Source organism: Phyllostomus discolor, chromosome 5 (genome assembly GCF_004126475.2).
Source record: "Phyllostomus discolor isolate MPI-MPIP mPhyDis1 chromosome 5, mPhyDis1.pri.v3, whole genome shotgun sequence".
NCBI classification, from domain to species: domain Eukaryota; kingdom Metazoa; phylum Chordata; class Mammalia; order Chiroptera; family Phyllostomidae; genus Phyllostomus; species Phyllostomus discolor.
Window position 1 is genome coordinate 64194836 of NC_040907.2, and position 25111 is coordinate 64219946.

General features: G+C 40.6%; 1 protein-coding gene across 2 annotated transcripts in view; it reads left to right on the forward strand.

The window, feature by feature from the left end:
• The window catches only part of DNAI3 (dynein axonemal intermediate chain 3), a 79018-nt gene that overhangs the window by 42116 nt on the left and 11791 nt on the right, over positions 1 to 25111 (forward strand). For both annotated transcript variants that reach the window (XM_036026363.1, XM_028513546.2), the window contains exons 13-18: positions 722 to 850; positions 3557 to 3630; positions 6746 to 6890; positions 8195 to 8282; positions 18555 to 18685; positions 23263 to 23326. In XM_036026363.1, the coding sequence (XP_035882256.1) occupies positions 722 to 850; positions 3557 to 3630; positions 6746 to 6890; positions 8195 to 8282; positions 18555 to 18685; positions 23263 to 23326 (631 nt within the window). The remainder of the gene's footprint in view (positions 1 to 721; positions 851 to 3556; positions 3631 to 6745; positions 6891 to 8194; positions 8283 to 18554; positions 18686 to 23262; positions 23327 to 25111) is intronic.

The window sequence follows — 25111 nt, forward strand, 5'->3', positions numbered from 1 at the left end:
GTACTGTTTCCCAAACCTTCACATCTGCTTACGACACTGTTCTAAATCACTTCTTTGTAGGCCCTTGATTAAAAACACCGCAAAACAGGTGGCACCAGCCATCCCAGGCTGTTAAATTCACTTTGTTGGTATTGTCATTAAATAAAACGAAGGGACCAAGTGGTGTTCCTGAAGTGATGTAGTCGAAGGAGCACTGGACAGAAGGGCCGTGTACGCAGGCTCTGGGTCACAGTCCTGTAAGCTCGGACATTTCCCTCACCTCAGCAAACATTAATTTTCTCCTGTATAAAATGAAGGGGGAATAATATACTAGGATTTTTCAAAGCTGTGGATTCTGCCAGGAGGGTTGGGGAAAGCTCCCCGAGCTCCCAGCTCGGTACTTACCCACCATTTGCACCGCTCCACCCCAGCGCTTCAACCTGAATGTCAACTGGTCTCTCAGCAAGAAACTCAGGGCCGCAGACATCTGTGCACTGAAGGAAATACTCCTTTGGAGGTGGGATCTCACTGATTCCTTAGGCAGTGGGTCAACAATTTTTGAAGGGGAAATGCACATAATCTTATTACCTAAATACACAGTACATAGACACACTAATTTCTGTTTTTCTTTGAATCGGTATTTCTCCAAGTTATTAATTTTCATTGGTATGATGAGACAAGTATGAGTTCATTCATCAGATCTCTGAAGTTGGCACATGACTTTCTTTTACCAATTTTCCAGCCCATGTTTCTCCTTGAACCAGACATGAATAAAGAAGAATTGTATATCAGATACTGTGCCGTCTCCTCAATAGAAAATGGACATAAGAAAGTAATTACAGATATACATTGGCTGCCTGACACATTTGAGGTGAGTCTCACGGATTCATAGTTTTCTTCTGCTGGATTGAAAAGTTTGGAACATTTTGTTCAAAGAGACTGTTTCAAGTCAACAAGCCATGTACATTTAAATTGTGAAACAGCCAGGAACTAGGCACCAGACAGTGATGTCACTGTTACCAGACCCACATCTGACTTGGAGATGAGAGTAGGGCCAATGTTTCAACTACCGTGGTTTAAAAAGCACTGAAAAATGCAGTTGGTGTCAATGCTGATATAATACAATAGTGCAGAAGATGAGGGTTTAGCATGTAAAAGTAGAGTGTAAATATTTTACATCCTTAGCCTTGGCAGATTTAAATTTTGTAATGTCAGCTATTTGGAGCAGGCAGTTCCAAAGATCTGTGACATGGGAAGATGTCATTTTGCCCGGGCAGTCTCGAACTGAGTGCCCCCTGCAGCTGTGGGGGCAAAACTAGCTGTGCGGTGAGTGAGCCCAGCTGACTGCCCAGCCCCTGTGCTGCAGTTTGGCTCTGTGGTTCTGAACTTGACTCACAAAGTCATTTTTGTGAACTTGGAAACTGGTAAGATCCCCAATGTTTCACTCAGTGGCACTAAAGGTCTACTATGTACTCTGAAGAACTAACAAGTGAAAATATAAAAGGATATCTGAAAAATGAGAGCTATGAAAGATGATTAGCCCTTTAAGGTATTCAAATGGAGTATGCAAAGCAAATAGGCCAGATACAGTTTCTGTTAAAAATAAAAGTTTAACATATAGTAATGGAATTTACAACCCAAGGGAGGAACTCCATTTTAACTCACACCATACACATATTAATTCAGGTGATTATAAATTTAAATAAAAATAACAAGTTACAGGAAAATTACAACACATAAGAATAAGATATCATATTTCTGTTATGGAGATAGTTTCCTAAACTAATTTATGTTGAAAGAAATTGAAAGTATACATGTAAATTTCTCAATTAAACAATAAAGAGCAAATAAAATGAAGAAAAATATTTGCTCCAAATACGGTAAATACAAAATCTCCAGTAAATAAGCAAAAGACATATACTGACTGGAAAACAATTAGTTTATAAACATGAAAGTCATTTAGCCTTTCTAACACCAAAGAAATTAATAATAGAGCAACAATAATTTGGACCTTTTACATTTTTTATTAAAAATTTTAAATAATAACCTGTGTTAGATAGGAGATGGTGCAACCATAAATTCTAACCATTGTTGGTTCCAACATAAAACTTTTAGAATACCATTAATCAATGTGCTTCTTAGGGCATCCAAATGTTCAAACTTTTGACCAGTAATTTATATTTTGGGAATTCATACAAAGAAATAATGAAATTCCTGTCTCAAAATACAAAATTATATGGACACCCTGACAGATCATGTTGAAGTATATCCATAAAAGAAGAATGGGAAAAAATATAAGGTAGAATTATATTTTATTTTAAAACCTATTTTCCAAACCTGTATAATATGCTTTTTTAAATAATCTAAACATAAAACTCCAATGCAAGCATATTGGGGACTCCAAGCCTGGAGTCTCACACTTTCTACACTAGAGAAGCTCATTAGAAGAGGCAATGTGGTTTCTAGACTGTTTATTGGGTGCAAGTGGAGATTGCCGAGCCTGAAGCAAACCAGGCCACAGTGGTGTCAGCCAGGTTTCCAAGATCCGAGCCCCCGGGATGCCAACAGGCCTTGCCAGCACCTGTGGTCTTCTTCCTGCCCCAACTTCACTGTTGATTTGCTACCAGATCCCCTGTCTCTGCTGTTCTGCTCATCAGTCCTACCAGGAGGGGAAGGCATGTTTCCCTTTGGTTCGAGAGTGGCACCTGCACAGGTTGCCCCAAAACCTGTCACCTCATTTGGGAGCTAGCTGGTTGGGATTTTGGACCTTCCAGGACCCCAAGGACTACTGATCCACCTTGGAATTCTGTGAGCGCTAGCAGAGCTGTGCCACTGATTACTCAGAAAATGTAGGTACCTCGACATTCACTGCATGCTGCTGGTGTCTGATCTAACAACAAGCCTCATTGACTTTACCCGTTTACCAGTCTCATAAAAGCTCCTGTTGGGGCTCCACAAACAATAGTAAAAATCAGAAAGAGCCTACATTTCTAATAATAATGGGTAATGAAATTATGATACATCATCTATAGATTATAAAACCATTAGAATGACTCATGAGTACACAGGTAAATTTTTCAAATTATAATCTCAGGATTGAAATTTATATGCATACTAATTAAAATTACATAAAAATGCATCTGTGAAAAGAGACTAGAAAATATATGGCAGAATTGTATTTGATTTTAAAACCTTATATTTCCCAAGTTTCTCTGATAGTGTTATGCCCTTTTAATAAAAATTAAAACAACAAAAAAGAAAAATTAAAAATGTAAAAAGCTATGAGAAGCCCTAGCCGGCATGGCTCAGTTGGTTGGAGCATCATCCCAGAACCCAAGGGTTGCGGGTCAATTTCCAGCTGGGGCACATGCCCAGGTTGTGGGGTGATCCCCAGCTGGGGCACACACAGGAGGCCCATTGATCAGTGCTTCTCTCACATTGATGGTTTTCTCTCTCTCTCCCCTTTACCCTCTCTTGAGTGAGAATAAAATAAAACCTTTATAAAAAACTATGAGAAGAAAATCATTACTGTTCTAGGTTCACAGAACTTAATTCTTGCTTTTTTTTTTTTTAATAGATTAACAGAATGGGTTCCGTCTTCGAGAATCGAAGTGGGATATGCTGTCAGCTTGTCACCTGTTCGGCAGACTGGTAAGTCTTATCTTAAACATCACTGAGTCTGTTTTCATGCCACACGTTCTTCTTTTCTTAGACATTTCGAAGAGCATTGTCTTCCTCTGCTCTTTAAATAATCTTTATTGTGGTCATTAAACCTTTTAAAACTAAATGAAAGAATGTTATAGATTGTTGCTTGTTAAAAATATATATTTATAGATATGAAATATGTTGTAAAAAGAATTAACTAGATTTCATGATTCATACTGTTATATAGCATTATCCACAGGCATTCTGCTTCTTCAAATTCTCTTGTAAGTTTGCAGTTTGCATTGTTTACATTCATTTTTGTCTCACAATTATGAAGAGTATAACATTTAATTTGAAAAGCTTTTATAAAGTAAGAGTTTTAGATTTTTATTGCATATTTATAAAAAGTGTTTTTATAAATAATTTGGTAACTATGTTGAAGAATGTTTACTTTAAAAATTACATCTCCCAATTTATAGAATTCAAAATCATAATGAAATAGGAAATATAAAGAATAATAGTATTATCTAGCATCCAAATGCTGGCACAATTTTACCATTCCAAATAGCTTGGACCCCAATAGAAGCAATGACGCCTCAAGCTATAGGCTCTTCAGAAGTGTGTGGAGTGGCAGGCAGAGTCATCAGTAACATCAGCTTGGAAGAGGGGTGGAAGAGACAAGATTAGCCCTGTGGGCATGCATTGGGTAAGGTTCTGTGACTGCAGGCAGTAGAAACTGACAATGGCTAACTTAAGGGGACAGAATAAATTTGCTGGAAATACATTAATTGGAAGTGTATGCCAAAACTCTACTAGGTGCTTAATAGGTTAACTTTTTTATACTTGCAGCGACCCTGAAAAATACTTATAGATAAAGGAAATAAGACTCAGAAGGTAAAGTTCACTATATATACTGAGCTATATATGTACTTACATCCTATATCATAGCTAGTAAGTAATGATGTTACTGAATAAAAGGAAGAGCTAACTCAGGTCTCAGAAAGAGCCCCAGGCATTTGGGTAGCGGGAGTAAATGGCCAACCCCTTCATTATGAATGAATCAGTCCCGCCCCGTGTCACTGGGGAATCTAGCTGACTTCCCTTACATTATGAACTCATCCCTTTGGCCAGGGAAGGAATGGCAGAGCACTTGGAAGGACAGTTTCAATTTGACTGCATCCAACAGGAAAGAAGCAGTTCCCTCCAAACAATTAGAAGGCTTTTGCCAAAAAATAGGTGAGGAGAGGGCAATTATTCCCCAGGCAAAAGCAACACATGACATGTATAGGGCCATATGGAATATTGTGCATCAATTATAATTATATTATTATTTCATGGAGAAATGCTTGTGGTATAATGTTGATTGTAAACCACAAAGGCAGAGCTATACTGTTCTTCGGCAGCCTTAGAAAACATTTAGAAACATTGAACAGACTAAAAATATTACATGTTCTATACTGAACATACAGATCCTTGATTATTATTTATAATGATGTCCCTTGAATTTAGAAATATCCTAAGAATAGTTCCTTGAAAAGTTGTTAAAATAAAAAAAATTTATGCATTTAGAAAAGCTAACTTTTAGTTACCTGGAAAACTAATTAGTCCTAACCTTCATACTTCAACTATGCTAAAGGTCTCATAATATACTAGAAGAAGATAAATGTTCCAATAATTAAGAATGTGTGACTAATTTATACAGAAGTTCAACTGAAATTTTATATATTTAACATAACAATTTCACAAATAACGTAAATTAATGATATAAATGCAATTCAAGAAGAGCTATATAATTTTGAAACAGTTTTAAATGAACTATAATTATATTTTTAAATAAATCTTATTTCATCATCTGTGGTACTCTCCCCCAAATTTATGTTTTTTTACAACACAAAATGATTACTATTTTCAATATTTTTATTTTAATAATTTCTTCATTTAAAATTTAATAATTTTATTAAAATTAATTCAATTAATTTTAATTTAACTGTTCATTATTAAGATGAATAAAGCATTAGTATTAAATAATTTATATAAATGAATACAAGTCTTATTTCTCTTTAGTTACCATCCATTTATCTAAATGTATATAGATATAAATCATAATAACATCTTAAGTCTATTAAATCAGGTTACTCATAACCTCAGTAATAGAAATTATGAAACTAATATGGCATACTTTTTGTGGTTTTCATCATATGTTTTTACATAATATAAATACCCTTTATACTACAGTACTGTACAAGTTTCATTATAAATTTTTACCAAGTTTATCGCACTAAAAACAACATTATATATGTAAAGAACTTCATAAAGAATTCTCACACACATTATATCATCTGATTTTCATAATCAACCTGTGAGGAAGGAGAAACAAGAAATTACATTTATTGGACATCAACTATGTAAAAAGCATATTAAATCCAACTCTGTCTGTATATGTGATGTTTTCACTATGTATATATGAATAGGGAGTGACTGCTAACCTGTACAGGGTTTCTTTTAGAGGTGATAAAAATCTAAAATTGCCCTGACTGGTGTGGCTCCATGGGTTGAGTGCTGGCCTGAAAACCAAAGGGTTGCTGGTTTGATTCCCAGTCAGGGCACATGCCTGGGTTGCAGGCCAGACCCCCAGTAGGGGGCACATGAGGGACAACTGCACACTGATGTTTCTCTTCCTCTCTCTTTCTCCTTCCCTTCCCCTCTCTCTAAAAATAAATAAATAAAATCTTTTTAAAAAATCTTCTAAAACTGCTGTGGCAATAGTACAACTCTGTGAATATATTAAAAACCATTGAATTGTGCATTTTAAATTGATAAATTAGGGGGTATATGAGTAATATTTAAAAAAAGCTGTTATGTTAAAAAAAAGACCTTGTCAATCTCCCAACTCAATTCTCATATTTGATAATATAGTCTCAGGACCAGCAAAATTATTAAGTAACTCTATGAACTGCATAATTCTCTAAAATATTAAGAATTCATTTCATAAAAATCCTACTTCCAGAGATATTAAAATATAGCCATGACCACATTGCTAATGTGTAGCAGCAACAATCATAGTCTGGAGGTTACACCTTAGTTGTATGTATTTTTAAAAATGTAAACTTTTTTTTTAAAGCACAGTATGTTTTTGGGATATCAGACCACTGAAAACCACAACCCCTCAACCAACAGACAAAAAGAAGGAAGAAACTATTGAAATTCCTTCTGATATACCATCTACTTTTTTGCATCTAGATCTCTCCTGGAAACCCCTCTCTAAGGTAAGTAACATAGGATTTATTCTATATTCTTTATAATTTATATGCATAGGTATACATGCATACACTCTAAAAGTAGAGCAGCTCAGATTCACATAGGACTTTATAATTCATGTATTCATGCACCCAGTAAATCCATTGATTCAGTTATTATGATGCCTGCCTTCATCAAGCCAAAACCCACAATCATCGTGACTTGAAATTAATTTGTTCATGAGTAAGCAAGCCACAACTTACAAATGTTTTGCATAATAATTAATCAATTGCATATCAGTTGCTTTTGAGTGGGTATACTTTCAGGTTAGCCCTGAAAAGCTACTTTTACCTCTATTGTAGCCCAAATTCTGGATATTTTGCACATCAATAGTAGGAAAAGAGTATTGTAATACCTATGATCAAATAAAAATGAAAAGTAATTGAACAAGAAATTATTTGTACTTATCTTGAATGGCAGAGCTCCAAGAAAAAGAATTTTAATTTAAGGAAGATAAGGCTGTAGTGTGGTGAGTGTGCGAAGTACGAATGAGCTGCTGACATCGACGGCTGGCTGTCTGAAACATCTAAGTCTAACTCCAAACTTAATACTTTTTTAAAATTTGATTTATAAGTATCAATAGAATTAAATTATTTTGTATTTGTTCCCAATAGAAGAGAAGTAACTGGGATTAGAAATTAGAAAGAGAGGATAAGAAATTTTCAGGGCTAGGATTCCATGAGCAGCTGTAAATAGTTTTGAAAGAAACGAACAAGCAAAACCTCACCTCAGAATAAATGTATAGCATGTGGACAAACATCCTGACTGAGGACAGCCGGCAGGGAGCCCAGAGGTGAAAGTGTAGAGTGGGACCATTTTCCATTCTGGTGCAGACCCAGGGCCACTTCTGGAACTCAAGGGCACACGTGTCTCCCCACGGGACTCGGCAGTGCCGGGCAGAGGCAAGGTTCCTGAACATCTTTCTGGAGCCTCCTTTAACTGAAGGATTTAGGGAACAGAAGAATGAGCCATCGTTTTATATTAAAACCAATAAGGACATGTTAGGAAAAAGAATACAAAGCATTTTCAGAAATTATATAACACATAAGACTTTGGGATTAGGAAATGAGCCCCCACAGAAGTCCCTTTCGGCAGCATGGTTTCAGAAATGGTGTAGGTGCTTTCCCCAGGGAAAGGCAGCTACAACTCGGAGGGAGAGAGGGAAAGGAAGAAAGAGGGGGAGATGGAAAACAGCAATCTGGGGGCAGAAGATAAAAGCAAGAATAACTGAAGGTTATATGGAAATCATCTCTCTTGTATGTTCTCCCAAAAGCTGAAACTATCTAAAGGTGAAACAACTTTAGACCACTGCCCAACCAAAATAAGCCTGGGTGAAGAGCGTCTCCTTTACAAAACACAAGGTAACTGCCTGGGGTTATTAAAAAGGTATTTGATAGTCTGAGTGTTAATAGCTTTTTATGTCTAAAGTTACTTGCTGGGATAGTCTAATTTGTAAAAAGAGTACAAAAAGTGAAACTCTGTGCTGTGGAACTTTACAATGGCTATCATAGCCACAGCCAACACATTAAAACTGCATTTACATACGAAAAGATTTGAAACTATTCACTTCAATCCGGTTTCACATTATTGAGCTCATTCGTGTATTTGTGAAAGCTTAATACATTAAACAAAATTAATGAAGCCCACTTAATAAATAGGTGTATGTTCTAAGTATAATTCTGTAGAATGGGACATTTCTCAAATCTAGCAAAGTAACTTGTGAAGTACTAAGAAACAAAATTACCTTTCTCAATCTGAATATAACAGAAGAATTAATATTTTTACAGCACCGTGACAAAACTGATAAAGAATAATAATTAACTTTTAAATCCATTTCAACCCTACATCTTTGTTGCAGCAATTGAAAAGGGCACTGTAAACTGTCAAAACTACTAAAAAAAATGTGTTTGACCATCGTTGAGAATAATGCATAGTGAAAACGTACAAGAGTCACTAGCAACTAAACTATTTTTCAAATACTTGCCTCATCAAAATGATTTCCATTTATAAATTTTTCTTTTTTTCCATTCATAAATTTTTCAACCTTCTGTTAAATGATGGGGCATCTAAGAAAAATCTATTCCGTATCTAATATGCACCTTGGGTAAAACTTACTTTGAAGGCATGTATTTTGTATAAGCCAAGAACTCGTGTTAAAAATAAACAAAAATAAAAACAACTGCCTCCTGCCCTGGCTGGTGTGGCTCATTTGGTTGAGTGTCAGCCTGTGAACCAAAAGGTCTCAGGTTCCACTGGGGTTTAGGATTGGTTGGGGGCGGGGGGGACATGAATAAAAGGCAACCAGAGTTCTCTCCCTCTCTTTCTCCCTCCCTTTCCCTCTTTCTAAAATCAATAAGGATGTCCTCCCCTCCTGAGGATTAAACACACACACACACACCCACCCAAAGACTTCCTTTAGAGGTTCCCAGGGAACATCTGCTCTCTTGGGCGGCAGAACTGCTTACACAACCCCAAAGACTTGGAAGCTTGAAGAGAGATTCGTCCACAGTCAATATAATGGAAAACTCTGAGACTTAGATGCTTTTTAACACAAACTTGAAGACTATATTAAAAAGCAGAAACCAGAGGATTACAACCAGAGTTTTGCTTTAGAAAGGTGACAGAAGAATGTGCGTGCGGGTAAAAGGGACCACACTGCCCCACACCTCCCAGGCTGGAGCAGAGAGGTTCCCTCAGACACTTCCCAAGTTTCCCGATTCCTGCAAAAGGCTGAGGACAGTGGAAAGTGGTCCAAAATTCATCCCTCCAGACAAACATGGAATTTCCAAATCACTGTCAGAAAAATCACGACCCTTTCTTCAAAACTCCGTGGCGTCCAAGCCCACCTATGCAAGGAGACGCCGCTGGCCCCCCTGCAGCCCAGCGCAGAGAGGATGCCAGCCACCCCGCAGAGGGCCGCCCCGCAGCCGTCAGGCCGGAGTTGGAGACGGAGGCCCGAGGAGAAGGTCCCCGCAGCAGGATGCGGAGAGGAGCAACTGGCAGCGCGGCAGCAGAAGCATCGTGCGGATGGAGGGTCCTACAAAGAGAAGGAGAGAGGCGCAGGTGGAGCCAGGGAGCGCAGAAAAGCCAGGACATGGGAAGAAGAGCCACAGACAGCAGGACACCACCAAGGAAGTACGGAGGTCCGGCAGAGAAGTAGCCACTTCGGAAAGACGGCACGCAGAAGAGGGATCTGCGGGATGAAGCTGTCCTCAGCAATTGCTGCTGATATTAAATCAGTAACAATATTGTTCTGATATTAAATGATTTGGGTCCGTTGGAAAGGCTGGAATAAATTAGAATAAAGCCCTCAAGAAAACAAACTTAGATTCCCAATTCAGACTCTGTTAAAATAGAAAACCTAGATGGTTTAAAGATATAAATGTAAAAACTAAAATATTAAATACTAGAGGAAAATTGTTTTTAATCTTGGAGTATGAATGACCTTCTCAAACAATACACATCACCCAGGGGCCATAAAAGAAGAAAAAATAACACATATAATTACAGAAACATTTAAAATCTGTAGGGGAAAATTGGAATCATTATTCAAAGCAGTATTAAAATTGAGCATATTTTTTTATTTCAGATTTTTTCATTCCAGGGGAACTCTAGGTGAGTTTCCTCCCCCAACCGCTCCCCTCTATATTCAATTATTGGTTACAATTTATTGAATTCCAGCCAAGGTCAGACATGGTGCTAATACTGCATATGCTTTCATTCACTTAGCAGATATTTACAAAGTGCTAGGCCCTAAGGGTACCACAGGGAGTAAAACAGACGCTAATGGCCCCAAAGTCCTGCAAGCTGGGAATTTTCATTACCATTTCACAATTCAGGAAACCAAGACCAAGAGAGGTGAATGCAGCTCGTAAAAAGTATTAAATGCCCCAGTCTTATTTTTTAAGCCCATTAAAAGAGTTGGTTAGGAGGATGTTTATTGTTTTTATACAGTTTATAGTAACGATATCATTGTATGTTTTAAAGGGTGTTTTTTTTCCTTTTTCACTTTTATTGAAATGTAGTTGACACAATGAAGTGCACATGTGAAAACATTCAATTTAATATGTATCGACATAGTAAAAACCTGTGAAACCATCACTATAACCAAGGTAACAAACATATTCATCACCCCCAAAAGTTAACTTCTAGAGGAATTCCCCCAGTAGTCCCTCCAGCACCTCCCCCACCTTTGCCCTCAGTCCACCACTGATCTATTTTCTATCGCTATGTGTCAGTTTATATGTTCTACAAGTTTGTGTAAATTGTACAATATATACTCCTTTTTGGTCTGGCTTCTTTCAATCAGCTTACTTATTTTGGGATTCATCCATATTGTTGTGTGTACGGATACTTTATTCTTTTTTATTCCAAAATAGCATTTCATTGTATAAATATACCATAGATGTTTACCCATTCACCTCTTGATGGACATTTAAATTGCTTTCAGCTTAAGACTATTAGAAGAAGAGTTTCCGTGAACATTCATATCCAGGTCTTTGTTTGGACATATGCTTTCAATTGTTGGGTAAATACTTAGGAATGGAACAATTAGACTATGCACAAGTGTGTGTTTCATTTTTTCAGAAACTGCCAAAGTGTTTTCCAAAGTGGTTGTACCATTTCACACTCCCGCCAGCAGTGCATGAGGGTTCCAGTTTGTCCACATCCTCACCAACAATTAGTATGGCTAGTCCTTTTAATTTAATCTTTCTAAAAGATGAGCATTGATCTCATTTGCATTTACCTATTTAGCATTGCATTATTAGACATATAAATGTTTAGGATTAGTACATCCTCTTGATGAATTGGTAATATCCTTTACCCAGAAACCTACTTTGTCTAATATTAGGGTAGCCATCCAGCTTTCTTTTGGTTAATGTTAGCACAGTATACCCTTTGCGTCCTTTGACTTTTTACCTGTTTGTGTCATATTTGACATGCATTTCTTGTAGGTCTAGCTTTTTAAAAAATCCAATTTGGTAATCTTTGTCTTTTCATTGGAACATTTGGAACATTATAACATTTAGATTTAATGTGATTATTGATGTGATTAGGTTTGAAACTACCATCCTTTTTTCTACCATCTCTCAGGGATTAAGGTCCTTTGTGATCTAATGTCCAATTTTTTAAAAATTTTAGTTTTATGTATTTTGCCTGTTTTTTGTTGTTTTACATGAGAGAGCTTAAGTCCAGCACTAATTGCTCCATCTTGGCCACAGCAAAAGGTTCTCTAAAGTGTGTTTTTAAAAAATCCTTATGAGATATAACTTTTTTAAAGCAAATGTATCTAAACTTCAATGTCCTCAACGTGAGTGTAATTTCTGTTGATTCTTCATTTCTTTACTAGTATTATTAGACTCCTAGGCAATGTCTTGCTGAAGACTGCCTAAATATGGTACCATTTCCAAAGACAGAGGCCTATTTTGCCTTTTGAAGAACATTACATTTTATGTTGGCATAGGGACTGCTAACACCATGGAATAGACACATAATGCTAAATGTGACCAGAAAATTAAGATGGAAATATTGTGATCCTTTAGTTTTTAAAAGAATAATGTTTATACTGTTATCTCCTTATTTATATGCGTGTTTATTATTCAAAACATTCATTAAATTTCTACAGAGTGTCAGGCCCTGAGGACACAGCTGTGAAAAAGGCCAGTCCCTCCTGCCCTGGGTTTGCGTTCTGTTGAGATAGACACTGAAACACCTGACAAGCACACATCTACCTCCACTTAAGGAAGCGCCTGTTTAAACTGAAGAACCTGGAAGCATGTGTCCCAAATGGTATCAGACAGGAATATTCCTCATCAAATGAATGTTCTCTTCCCAGTCAGCCATTTGGGGGGTTTCTTAGAGAAAGGCATATTTGGCTAATTCAGTTCATAAAGAGAATGGACACGTTTTTAGGTTCTCATCTGAGACTCTAATTGGCCGTGTCCCCTTATGTATGTCCTGAAATCCACGTTACAGACAATTCCACAGGTCCGGACAGAATGACATTTCACTTGGCAATGCTGTGGACCTTGCTGACTCTTGCCTCCGATCTCTAGAGGCTGTTGGTACAGCCATGTCCTACCTCTTATGTAGAGGGCCAGCTTTCAGGATTTACTTGAAATCTAACTATGGTCTTTCAGGTCTCCTTCACACACACTAACAGCTGTCCACCTCCTCTGGCCTGACTTGGGCCTGCTGACTAAAAAACACTCACATGCCTCTTTACCACATTTTGCTTTTTGACCTGGTAGTGGTTCCTCAACTGTCAATCACAAATCCAGGCTGTTCTGAAGGCCTCACTCATCTCAGTGTCAGCATCTGGTTCTCTGTCGCCATCTAGTGGCCACAGGCCACTCACCCTTTGCCTGCCATATTAGGTCGTAATAGTAGTGCCCTTCTAAGGAGCTTTAAGAAGTTCAGCATTTATTCCAAAGAGGAAAGCTTTGCTGTAAATGGCTTTGGAATTCCCCATTTGGGATTACCTTTGGAGCCTGTGTTATGTTCTTCTAAGCAATGTGGCATAATGGTTAAGGGTATGGAGTCTGGAGTCCATGGAGTTTAAATCCCAAAACCACAATTTATTGTTTGACCAGGTTAAATTACTAGACCACTGTGTGCCTAACTTTTTTTTTAACCTGTTTGCCCAGAGACAAAAGAAAATAGGAGGGGGCAGGACAGGGTAAATAATAGAGATAAGTACCTCACAGAGTACTGTGAAGATAAAATGAGCTGATATGTGTACAACTTGAACAACAGCATATGACCATCTCACAATAAATGTTAGTCACCGGGTGTGACATCTTGGCCAAGTTGCTTAACCCCTCTGAGCCTCAGTTGACTCTTCCTGAAGGCGGATTAATGTGTAACCACCTCGAGTCATTGTGAGAATTGAATGCAATGGTTCATAAGCACACAGTTTAGTGCCTGGCATGTGGTAAGCTTTCAATAAATGTTCGCTGCTATTATCACTACTCTCCTCAGGGGTGGAAAATCCATGAGGATGACGTTGAATTTAATAAACACCCAAGTTACTTCCGTCAAGTCTGAGTAAACATGTTGATGATAACATTTTCCTTTAGCCACCTGCTCTTTGACTGTACCACGTTACATACTACCCACTAAGCCCCTTCTCTTGCTTTTGTGATTTTTCTGCTACTCCTTTAGTGTCTCTTCTCAGCCTTCTTCCCTGGTCCCATTTCTACCTTGCTGCCCTCATCATGGAATTATACCTCAGATTCCGACTTCAGCTGTGTGCTTTCATCATTACACTCTCCCCCCAGTGATGTGTACCCCTTTATCTATGCCAAGGATTCTCCCCCTCCTTTTTCTCCTTCTGCAGAGCAGAACTGGAGTCACCTGGACTCTCTCCTCAGGCCCGGATGTCCAGTCCTTTGCCCAGAACAATTAAGTTGTCAGTCACAGTGCGTCTCACACATGCCTCTTCCTTTGCATTACCAGTAGTGACCCCTGGATCAGGCTTTTGTCTTCCTTTGTTACGTCAGAGGGCTCCAAATGTTTCCATTTTGCACCCCTTCCAGAAACCTTTTTGAGCACATATTCCCAATGAACATGTGTTTATTTATAAATTATGTACATGTCCTACTTTACTAGTAGATATTTTCTCTTCCAATTTGTATGCTGGATTTATTAGGTTTGGTCTCTAACCCTCTTACAGCTTGTTTTACTTTAAACATGGCTTACATTTTTAAATTTAATTCTAAAATTTTTTCAGCTACAGTTTACATTCAATATTATTTTATACTAGTTTCAGGTGTACTGCATGGTGGTTAGACAGTCACATACTTTACAAAGTGTTCTCCCTGGTATTTCCAGTACCCAAGTGGTACCACACATAGTTATTACAATATTACTGATTATATTCTCTACACTGTACTATCTCCATGACTATTTTGCAGCTACCACTCTGTACTTCTCAATCCCTCCACCTTTTCACCCAGTGCCTCCCACTGCCCCCCTGGTGACCATCAGTCTGTGTTCTCTGTGTGTACCTATGAGTCTGTTTGGTTTGCTTGTTTATATCGTTCTTTAGGTTCCACATGTAAGTGAGAGCCTACTAATCTATTTATGTATATTGTTTCAGAAGAGAAAGACATTGAGAGTGAAATGAGAATTTAAAATAAATAAGTTAATGACTCTAATTGTATATTAAATGGGTACAAAGTATCTTTTTGCTCTTGCTAAATGTATTAAGAGTATCTTTTCATAAGAACAATGTGTTTGGATGTGCCTGCTTATTTCTGAAATGCTGATGGACACTTTGTAACCCAGTTATCTAAAGATGTGATCCATGGTTGGCTTAACTTGGATACTTGTTTTTAATGTCTTGTCTAATAGGGAAAACAAACCCCCTCAAAACACGCTGATCCCAAACAATGGAAGTGTTGTTTGACTGCACCTACTAAGTCATGATAATTATTTTTTATGCTAAAGAGTTTCTGAAATGCAATAATATATTTTTAGTGGAGCTGAAGTTTTCTTCTTCTATTTTAGTTTTCATTTGTATGTTTGTTTGGTTGGTTGGTTTTGTGTTTGTTTTTTTGTTTCCCCAGGGGCGATATAACCTGGGGGGTATATTGAGAAGATGTGGTGAGGAGGGTTTTGGGAGCATTGTTTCTCTACCATCTTTCCCCAAAATTGAATATCATATTTCTTAAAAATTAGTAAGTGACCTGAAGCAATGTCTAAGATATATCATTAAGAGAATAGAAAAGTGAGATATAACACTAAAATACCCAGTTTAAACACATACACACACACACACACACACACACAGGCAACTAGAGAAAAATATACCAATATTTTCATAGCAGTAACCTTTGCAAGATATAATAATGGATGAGTTCCATAATTTTCCTCATGCTTTTCTCTTTTCAGTAAATCATATTGATCAATTTTAGATCATAAAAATTTTTGTTTTAAAAGAAAATGACATGAGACACTTTGGAAAAGAAACAGGCCACACTCGAATCTCAGCCCCCAGGTCAGCTGTGCTTTTCTGCTGACAAGGCGTAGTTACAGCTGCAACACAGTGGGGCCCCTGATGTTCGTAAGTGATAGATCTGGGCTAACCAGAAAACAAGTAATATTCTACACTCTGTGCTTGTGACAAGCAAGTGATACATTTTAGGTGAATTTATTTTTTAGAAGTTAAAGAATTTTTTCCATATAAAAGGGTAATCTTGAATTGTTTGAAAATTTTCCAAGGACTTCCGGCCAAGATGGAGGCATAGGTAGACACACTGTGCCTCCTCCCACAACCAAAATAAGGACAACAACAATTTAGAAACAAAAACCAACTAGTACTGACAGAAAATTGAACTGTATGGAAATCTGACAACCAAGGAGTTAAAGTAGACACCTTCATCCAGACCAGTAGGAAGGGCGGAGTCGGGTGGCCAGGGCAGAGAGGGCTTGCTGGCAAGGCTGCGGCCGGCAGACCCAGCGAGGTGGTGGATTGTGGAGGGGCGCAGCGCACAAGGCGGCTGGCGGACCAAGTGGTCCCACATTCGCGTGCAGATAAACCAGGTGAAGTTGGGGAACAAGACAGACCACACAACCCAGAGTCCCAGCTCAGGGAAATAAACCCTCAAAACACTCATTGAAAACACCTGTGGGGATTGAGGCACCAGGAGAGACTCCCAGCCTCACAGAAAAGTTCCTGGGAGAGACCCACAGGGTCCTGGAGCGTACACAAGCCCACCCACCTGGGAATCAGCACCAAAAGGGCCCAGTTTGCTTGGGGGAAGCAGGGGAAGTGACTTAAATCCAGCAGAGAGCGGAGCAAGCCCCATTGTTCTGTCTCGGACCCCTTCCCCAAATACAGAGTCACAACCCAGCGATGTGAGTTGCTACATCCTGGTGAACACCTAAGGCTCTGCCCCTCACTATATAACAGGCATGTCAAGACAAAAAAATGGCCCAAATGAAAGAACAGATCAAAGCTCCAGAAAAAATACAACTAAGCGATGAAGAGATAGCCAACCCATCAGATGCATACTTCAAAACACTGGTAATCAGGGTGCTCACAGAATTGGTTGAATTTGGTTGTAAATTAGATGAATAAATGGAGGCTATGCTAAGTGACATAAAGGAAAATGTATAGGGAACCAATAGTGATGGGAAGGAAACTGGGACTCAAATTAATGGAGTGGACCAGAAGGAAGAAAGAAACATCCAATCAGAAAAGAATGAAGAAACAAGAATTCAAAAAAAAAAAATGAGGAGAGGCTTAGGAACCTCCAGGACATCTTTAAACATTCCAACATCCAAAATATAGGGGTACCAGAAGGGGAAGAGGAAGAGCAACAAGTGGAAAAGTTATTTAAACAAATAATAAAGGAGAACTTCCCCATTCTGGCAAAGGAAATAGACTTCCAGGAAGTCCAGGAAGCTCAAAGAGTCCCAAAGAAGTTGGGCCCAAAGAGGAACACACCAAGGCACATCATCATCAAGTTGCCCAAGATTAAAAACAAAGAGAGAATCTTAAAAGCAGCAAGAGGAAAGGAAAGAGTTACCTACACAGGAGTGCCCATCAGACTGTCAGCTGATTTCTCAAAAGAGACCTTACAGGCAAGAAGGGGCTGTAAAGAAGTATTCCAAGGCATTCCAAGGATGAAAGGCAAGGACCTGCATCCAAGATTGCTCTATCCAGCAAAGCTATCATTTAGAATGGAAGGGCAGATAAAGTGCTTCCCAGGTAAGGTCAAGTGGAAGGAGTTCATCATCACCAAGCCCTTATTATATGAAGTGTTAAAGGGACTTATCTAAGAAAAAGAAGATAAAAATCATGTACAGTAAAATTACAGCAAACTCACAATTATTAACAATTATTACACCTAAAACAAAAACAAACTAAGCAAATAACTAGAACAGGAACAGAACCACAGAAATGGAGATCACATGGAGGGTGAGCAACAGGGGATTGGGAGGAGAAGAGAGGGGGAAAAGGTACAGAGAATAAGGTAGGTAGAAAGGCATAGATGGTAGGTAGAAAATAGACAGGGGGAGGGTAAAAATAGTATGGGAAATGTAGAAGCTAAAGAACTTACAAGTATGACACATGGACATGAACTAAAGGGGGGAATGCAGGTGGGAGGGAGTGAGCAGGGTAGAGGTCAATGAAGGGGGAAAATGGTACAACTGTGATAACATAATAAAATATATTTTAAAGAATTTCTATGTGGCACCAACTGAATAAAAATGACACAAGTTTCTCATTAGAAAATTGTATTGAGAATATCAAGGGCAACAGAACCCAGGGGGTGTACTTTGTGTCCAACGTTTACTGTAAGTGATTTCTAAATGATGTAAACATATAGAAGGGATTTCCAAGCTGTGTACCAGGCACATTTCAGAGCTCCCTGCAAGGGAAGCGGTGGGGTCTCCCCGTTACCTCCCAGGAAACACTTCAAAGAGCAATGCAGCTTCTATCAGTTTTATATATCGGGCGCCCTGCATAAACTTCTACTGCTAAATTAGAAGTCTAAAAATGCTTGGATCGTTGCCTGACACACTGAGAAGGAAATGGGGCAGTCGCATAAACATAAACTCACTCATTTTAAAAGATCATCCACTATAAATATGTGCTTCTTCCTTGCACACTTCTCTGAAAGACAAAGCGTTAGCTGAGAACAAAGCCATGAAGTCGGGAGAAATGAACCCCTACCAGAACCTGGAAAGCGGGCTAGCCAACATTCTCAAGCCGATAGAGGACTTCTGCACAAAGTTCTTCGTGGGCACCGAGGTGAGTTGGAATTATAGTTTTTAAATTAATATTTTTAGTTGTACTGAAATATATGATGATAACCTCTATTGCACCTTTGCTTTATGAAAACTTATATCATTTTCACATTTTAAAATGCTTATTTGCTCTTAACATTTTTAGCCACAGTGCCTCATAGATTTGTGTTTAAAATGTCCCTGGAAAAATTTGTAGAATTATGCATGATCATTTTTATTAATAATGTATTGATTAACCTGCAAATTTTATCAAGCACCACTACCATGGAAGAAACCATACTAAGTGTTAGAGATTTACTAAGAAAATATACTATTTTGTTAGGCCGCCATCATCTACCAAGAAAGATAGCAAAAAACTCACTCAATTTAAGAGGTAAATAACAGCTGGATATAATAACAATAACAGCTGCCATTTTTCAGTATTTACTATTATAACCAAAGTGGGCTCACTTTTATTAGACATTTTCTATACAGCAGTCTGTGACAGGTATTCTCCAAATTACACCTCATATAGTCTTAATAATCCTGTGAGGGTGATATCACTATTCCCATTTTATAGATGAGGACACAAGGCTCAGAACTTTATTTTATGGCCACACAGCAAGCAGAGATGCCTGGTCATTCATGACTCTGTTTTCCTGAAATAAAGGGTTTTCTCCCTGGCCATACCACTGTGGGGAAATGCTGTAGCTCAATCTCACCTATACCTCAGTCTAACCAAGTGCAATTTGCTTTCACACTTCAGTATTACAAGGGAATTAGTTGGTTCCACCAGCTCTTGGGAATGTACTGCCTGCCAGGCACTGCACTAGGGCCCTGGATCAGAAACGAATCGATAGCACCGTCCCTGCCCTCAGGGTGCTCACTGCCCAGTTAAGATGTAGACGCATGGACAGCACGCTGGCACCAGCCCAGGGGCCAAAGGGCCAGGAAGGAAGAGGCTGGGGAAGGTGCTCTTCGAGCCAACTGGACATTGGAGGCTGCGGAGGCACCTGAAAGGTCAGGGTGAGGGTACACTTTGTAGCAGACACAACGGCTTGGACTGTATTTGGGTTACAAGGGGCTGGGGTTTGTCTACAGACAGTGGGACAGTTTGGTGCAGGGAGCAAAGCTATGCCTAGAATGTTGGGTCGGGGCCCACAAAGGGTCTTTTCTGCCTCATTAAGTAACTTGAATTTCACTGGGTGAGCAATGGAGCACCACTGAACAGATACATGTTTTATAACATGGGCTTCCCACCAAAGTTTTTAGATTTTCTTATTCTGAAAAACACATAACAAAATTTACCATCTTAACCACTTTTAAGTGTCCAAGTCAATGGTAATGAACACATTTCTGTCACGGAGCAGCCATGGGCACTGCTCCTCCCCAGAACTGTTTCGCCGTCCGAACAGAGTCTGAGCCCACTAACCCAGCGACTCGCCTTCCAACCCGGTCACCCCCCACCCCGCCCCACCCCAGCCCCTGGCAGCCAGCACTCTGCTCCCTGTCTCTCTGAGTTCCATGACGCTGGCACCTCGTGTGAGTGAGATCACATAGTTTTAGTCCCTATGCTCACAAAAATTTTAAAGCAGGGAAAGACAGCTTTAGAAAGATAAATAACTGCAAAATCTTAAAACAGAAATTAAAGCATAATACCCTTTGCTTAAACTCTTCATTGATGACTCAGCAAAACATGAATAAAATCCGAGTACCTCACACTGTGGCCTATAAGATTCTGCATAATTCGGCCCCGCCCTGTGTCTCCATCCCTTCTGCACCAGTCTCCCTCAGCCACTCCAGCTGCTCCGATTTGTCCCTCATTCTTCTTACCCACCAGACTCTTTCCTGCTTACCTAGCCCTTGCCCTGCTTGGAATTAACTTCATCCATCATTCATCAGGTATCACTGAGCATTTAATACATGCCCCGCACTGTTTTTGGCCCAGGGAACAGAGCAGTGAATAAAACAGACAAAATCCTTTGTCCTCATGGGGCTGACAAGCCAGTGGAAGGATCTTGTCCAACCCTTGCCGTGGCTACTCCTTCTGCTCTAGGACCTGGGCGGCTGGTGCAGGGCTGCAACAGGAACGCAGAGGGGTCAGACTGGCGAGGCTTTCAGGGGGCCAACCCAGAGACAAAGAGGCCCTAACCAAGGGGGCCAAGAACAGCACCGGAGAGGCTGAGGACATCGGAATTGTCAGAACTGAGTAACCAGATGGAGAAGGAAGTGATGCTTTCTGACTACATGGCTGATGATATAATGAGGACTCAACACTTGTTACAGAACAGAGCCAAGGCAGGTGTACAATATACTATTACTGAAAGGACCCCCCACTAGGTTCACCATTGCTGCTGCCAGAGGAAAGACGTTTCTCAATGCCAGAGATTTGTGAAAAGGAAAGGAAATGTTTATTTAAAGCTATACAGACTTAGAGTAGTGACTTAATGTCTTCATTAAAATATTAAAGTTCTTTAGGATACCCACAGATGCACACAGTCCTTCCTTCTCCCTCTGCCTTAATCTGAGTACTGTATCTCAGGAAAAGAAGCAGAAGTCCATGCTTCGGGCTCCTGGCACCATCCACTGTGTTGCCGCCATGATCTCCCGTTAATCCAAAGCCATGTGGCACCTTCTCCTGGCCCACCAGCAGGAGTCCTTTCACCCCTTTTCTTCCAGGCAAAGTCTCTCCTGCTTCCTAAGCCACATGGCAAAAGGGAGCACCCCCAAACCACATGGTCCTCACTCCTGTCAAGGCTTCGGGGTCCCCACTCTGCCAAAGCCATGTGATTATCTCCTCGCATGGCTGCCATGTCTGGGTTTAAATCCCTGTGCCAATCTTCCTCTGCAGCCCCATTTCTGACTCCTACAATCAGTTACACCTGCCAGCATTCCTGTATTTTCCAGGTTTACTGGGATGCCATCGTAAGTCTGGGCAGGTGTGGCCCCATGTCATGGAGCCAATCTTCTCCAAGCTCTCACACAGGCACTGTAACCAGGGGGAGCTGCCCCCCAGTTACATCTTGGGTGGAAGTCATTCCTATCCCCCTGGCTTAAAGCATGGCTGCAGCTATTTAACATATCTATGAAACCAGCTAAAGGTTATAGATATGTTAAATGACCATGCCAGAGGTTAGCTGCAAAGCCCATGGCTGTACAAAACAGCATGGTCCTGCCCCATGTGTCCCTTTCCCCAACTCAAACCTGTGGGGGCGAGGGGTGAGGACACCCTATATATTTTCCTAATATTTCCTGGACACCTTGAGTTCTGGACCCCATTCCAAATCCCTATTTGGGGCCCCCCATCTTGGCTGCACCCTGTTACACATTGACTAATTGACCTGATTCTAACTATTCCTGTTTGACTTGGATTCATTTCAGTGCTCTATGCACCAGCCATGAGTCCCAGGAGACTTTAATAACTCTCTTACAGGACTCTGGGGAGGGCTGGGGCCACACCCATAAAGCTCCTCACAATTCTGGCAAGCACTGGGTGCTCAATGAATGGTAACGACGACAGGCTAGCCGTGTGCAGCCAGCCTGTCTGCGCCCTTAGACTGTGCCTGTGAGTGGAGGGTGCGTTTGTCCTCTCACTGACTTTCCAGTGCCGAGCACAGTCCTTCTTTGTTAAATACATTGACAGGATGAATAAAGCGCAGATGGGTGCATGAGTGGGCCCTGGCCCCGGTGAGCTTTTCCTTCACTTTGCATAAATCAAATGTCTTCCCAGCTCCCCTCCCTCACCTACACATCCCAATCTATCCCTTCCTCCGAGTCCTTTCAACTTCTGTTTTTATACAACCTTCTCTGTGTTGTTCCTTTATTATCCAGTGGGGGTAGGGGGGATTGAAATGGGAAGACTGCATTTGAATGACCTTGAGTAAGTCACTAAACCTCTCCAAGTCTCAGGTTTTGCATCTGTAAGACGAAATTTGAGGGGGCTAAATCTTTTTGCTTAACCTCTCCCTCCTCTGCCATTGACTGGTTCTGCCCTTCCCATTTGTGTGGCTGTTTCTGCCTCTTCCTCACCCAGGTCCCTCTGCCTTCCCCTGTCCTTAAAGTGGCTGTAAGTGGAAGTGGGATATATATTACTTACCATGTTATTTGGATGGGATTTTATGGTTCCTGTCCTCAACTGTACGTGGTAATGAATACCATATTATGAATCCATATTCCTTCTTTCTCTCTTATCCCACAATTACTTATTCAGTACTGTTTTGTACCATGCTGAGAATAAATCACTGAGTAAGTTGGACAAGATCCCTCGCCTGGAGGTTTCAGTCCCTTGGGACAATCTCCTATTGACAACAAAACTTTGGAAACCCAGTGGCCGGAACTCATATACATAGATTATCTCCATAATGGTTGGTGTTCCCCTGTCACTGTGTATAGATAAAAGCTCAACAAACTCATTTTCTTTTGGTTTAAGATAAAATCAAGTAATCATGTTGAGACTTTTCCCAACATTGTACCACGTTATCATTTGATTAAATTGACCTATTGCTCTGTGTTCGTTATAATCAGTCTTAGCACATGACTATGAGGTATTTTCTTGTTTCTTAAGTGGTCACTGTACTCATCAGGAACCTGTGATATTTTTAGGAAGGTGAAGTGATATACACAGATTGGAAACTGGAAAGAGACCCTGAAACTGGCCGACTGATGAGTAAGTTTTGATGTGTGTGCCATTTTTAATAGTTTGTCCCTTTTTCACAAAGTCCTGAGTAACCATGGCCTTGCTAATGGAATGGAGGGCACCTGAGGCCTCGAGGCCACACTTGTCACCCAGAGCGAGGGCCTCAGACAAGCAGCACAGGTGTCAGCTGGGAGCCAGTTGGAAATACAGAGTCCTGGACCCTATCGCAGGCCTACTGAATCTGAGTATGGATTTTAACAAAACTCACCAGGTGATTTGTCTTCACACCAAAACTTGAGCACAATTTTAAAAGAATCATGCTGAGACAGGATAGTAAGGATCTAGGAAAATTCTCTGGCAAGTGGAAAAGGAAAACTGAGACAGATTGGTGAACAAACTGGCCCAGTAATTTACAACCTGATACAAAATGTCACCTCCCTAGAGATAACATCCAGAAGTCAGTTGTATGTCAACTGCAGGCTAAAATACAGAAAAGCAGTAGAATCAGGTGGGCGACACCAAAACCAATGGCAACGACTAACACCTGTCCTGTCATTGACCAATCAGGGAAGACCACGGCCCTGAGGGGCGCACCTGGAGAACAGATGACTGTTCAACCAAAACCCTCCCCTGAGACCTGCCCTAAGATTCCCTCCTGCAAGAGATAAAAGCCTCAGGACAAAGGACCCAGTGCACACCCTCTCCCTCGGGGGAGCTCACACACCATCCCCTTTCCCTCTCTCCCTCCCCCACAGGCACAGCATCTCCTGACCTCTAAGGGACCCTGAGACTTACAGGCAAGGGAGCAATGGGCAGCAGCAGCTTGTTGCAGGCTGATCCCCTTAACTGTTCCCAAGGCCCCCTTTTCTCTGACTTCCCAGTAAGCTGAGGCAGCCCAGCCTGGGCTCTCCTGTTGCTTCTTCTATGCCAAGCCCTTCCTCACTTCACAGTCCCCAGCTTCAGTAAATGTACCCTCACAGTCACCTGGACTCGTGTGGTGAAATCTTTCCTACATGAAGTCACGAACCCACACACAACAGCTGGCCTGGGCAGACCCACTCAGGGCCAGGCCCTTGTCTGGTAGCAATGCTGTTTCAATAACTCAACAACATGGTAGTTCATCTATGTGGAAAATCTGAGTCAATGTGAAATTCTAAGCTAAAGTTATGATCATCTTGAAGACCTCAGGGCAGTATGGGAGAAGTACCTGTAGGATCCTGTTTTGGGGCTAGGACTGGAGGTGCCCATGTGTTCCCTGTTCCCAGGGCCAGACTTGGGGCAGCTGAGCAGAGGTATTAGGGTCACACCCAGGGGTGAATAGGAATCAGCCAAGATTCAGGCTCCTCGGTAAGCAAAGCTTCCTGTCAAAGCTCAAAGCCTTGAAGTTTCCTACAGTGACTACTTACTTTAAAGCTTTGGAGTTTTCTTGGCACAAAAGTATATATGATCCACAGCCCAAAGCAGGGAGTAACCATAAGCAAAGGAAGAGGCAGCTTGCAGGAGTGCTAGAATACTGGAGAGCAGTGATATGGAGCCACCGGCCTGATATTGCTCAAGGGGATCTGGTCAATCCCATGAGTGTTTGGACAAGTGGATGTGAGTGACTGACAGGGTCAGAGGTCAGAGCCACAGCCTGCAAGGAAGAGCTGCTGGGACTCAGGGCTCTGCCTCAAACTTCACTCCCTTCACTTCTGTCTGCTGAGTCGGGTTCCTAGACTAGAGCCTGCCTCAGACCTGGGAAGGCTTGCTTAGTCAGCATCGCCTCCAGGGAGCCATGTTAATCTGGAAATGAGCACTCCTGCTTTTCTGACATAG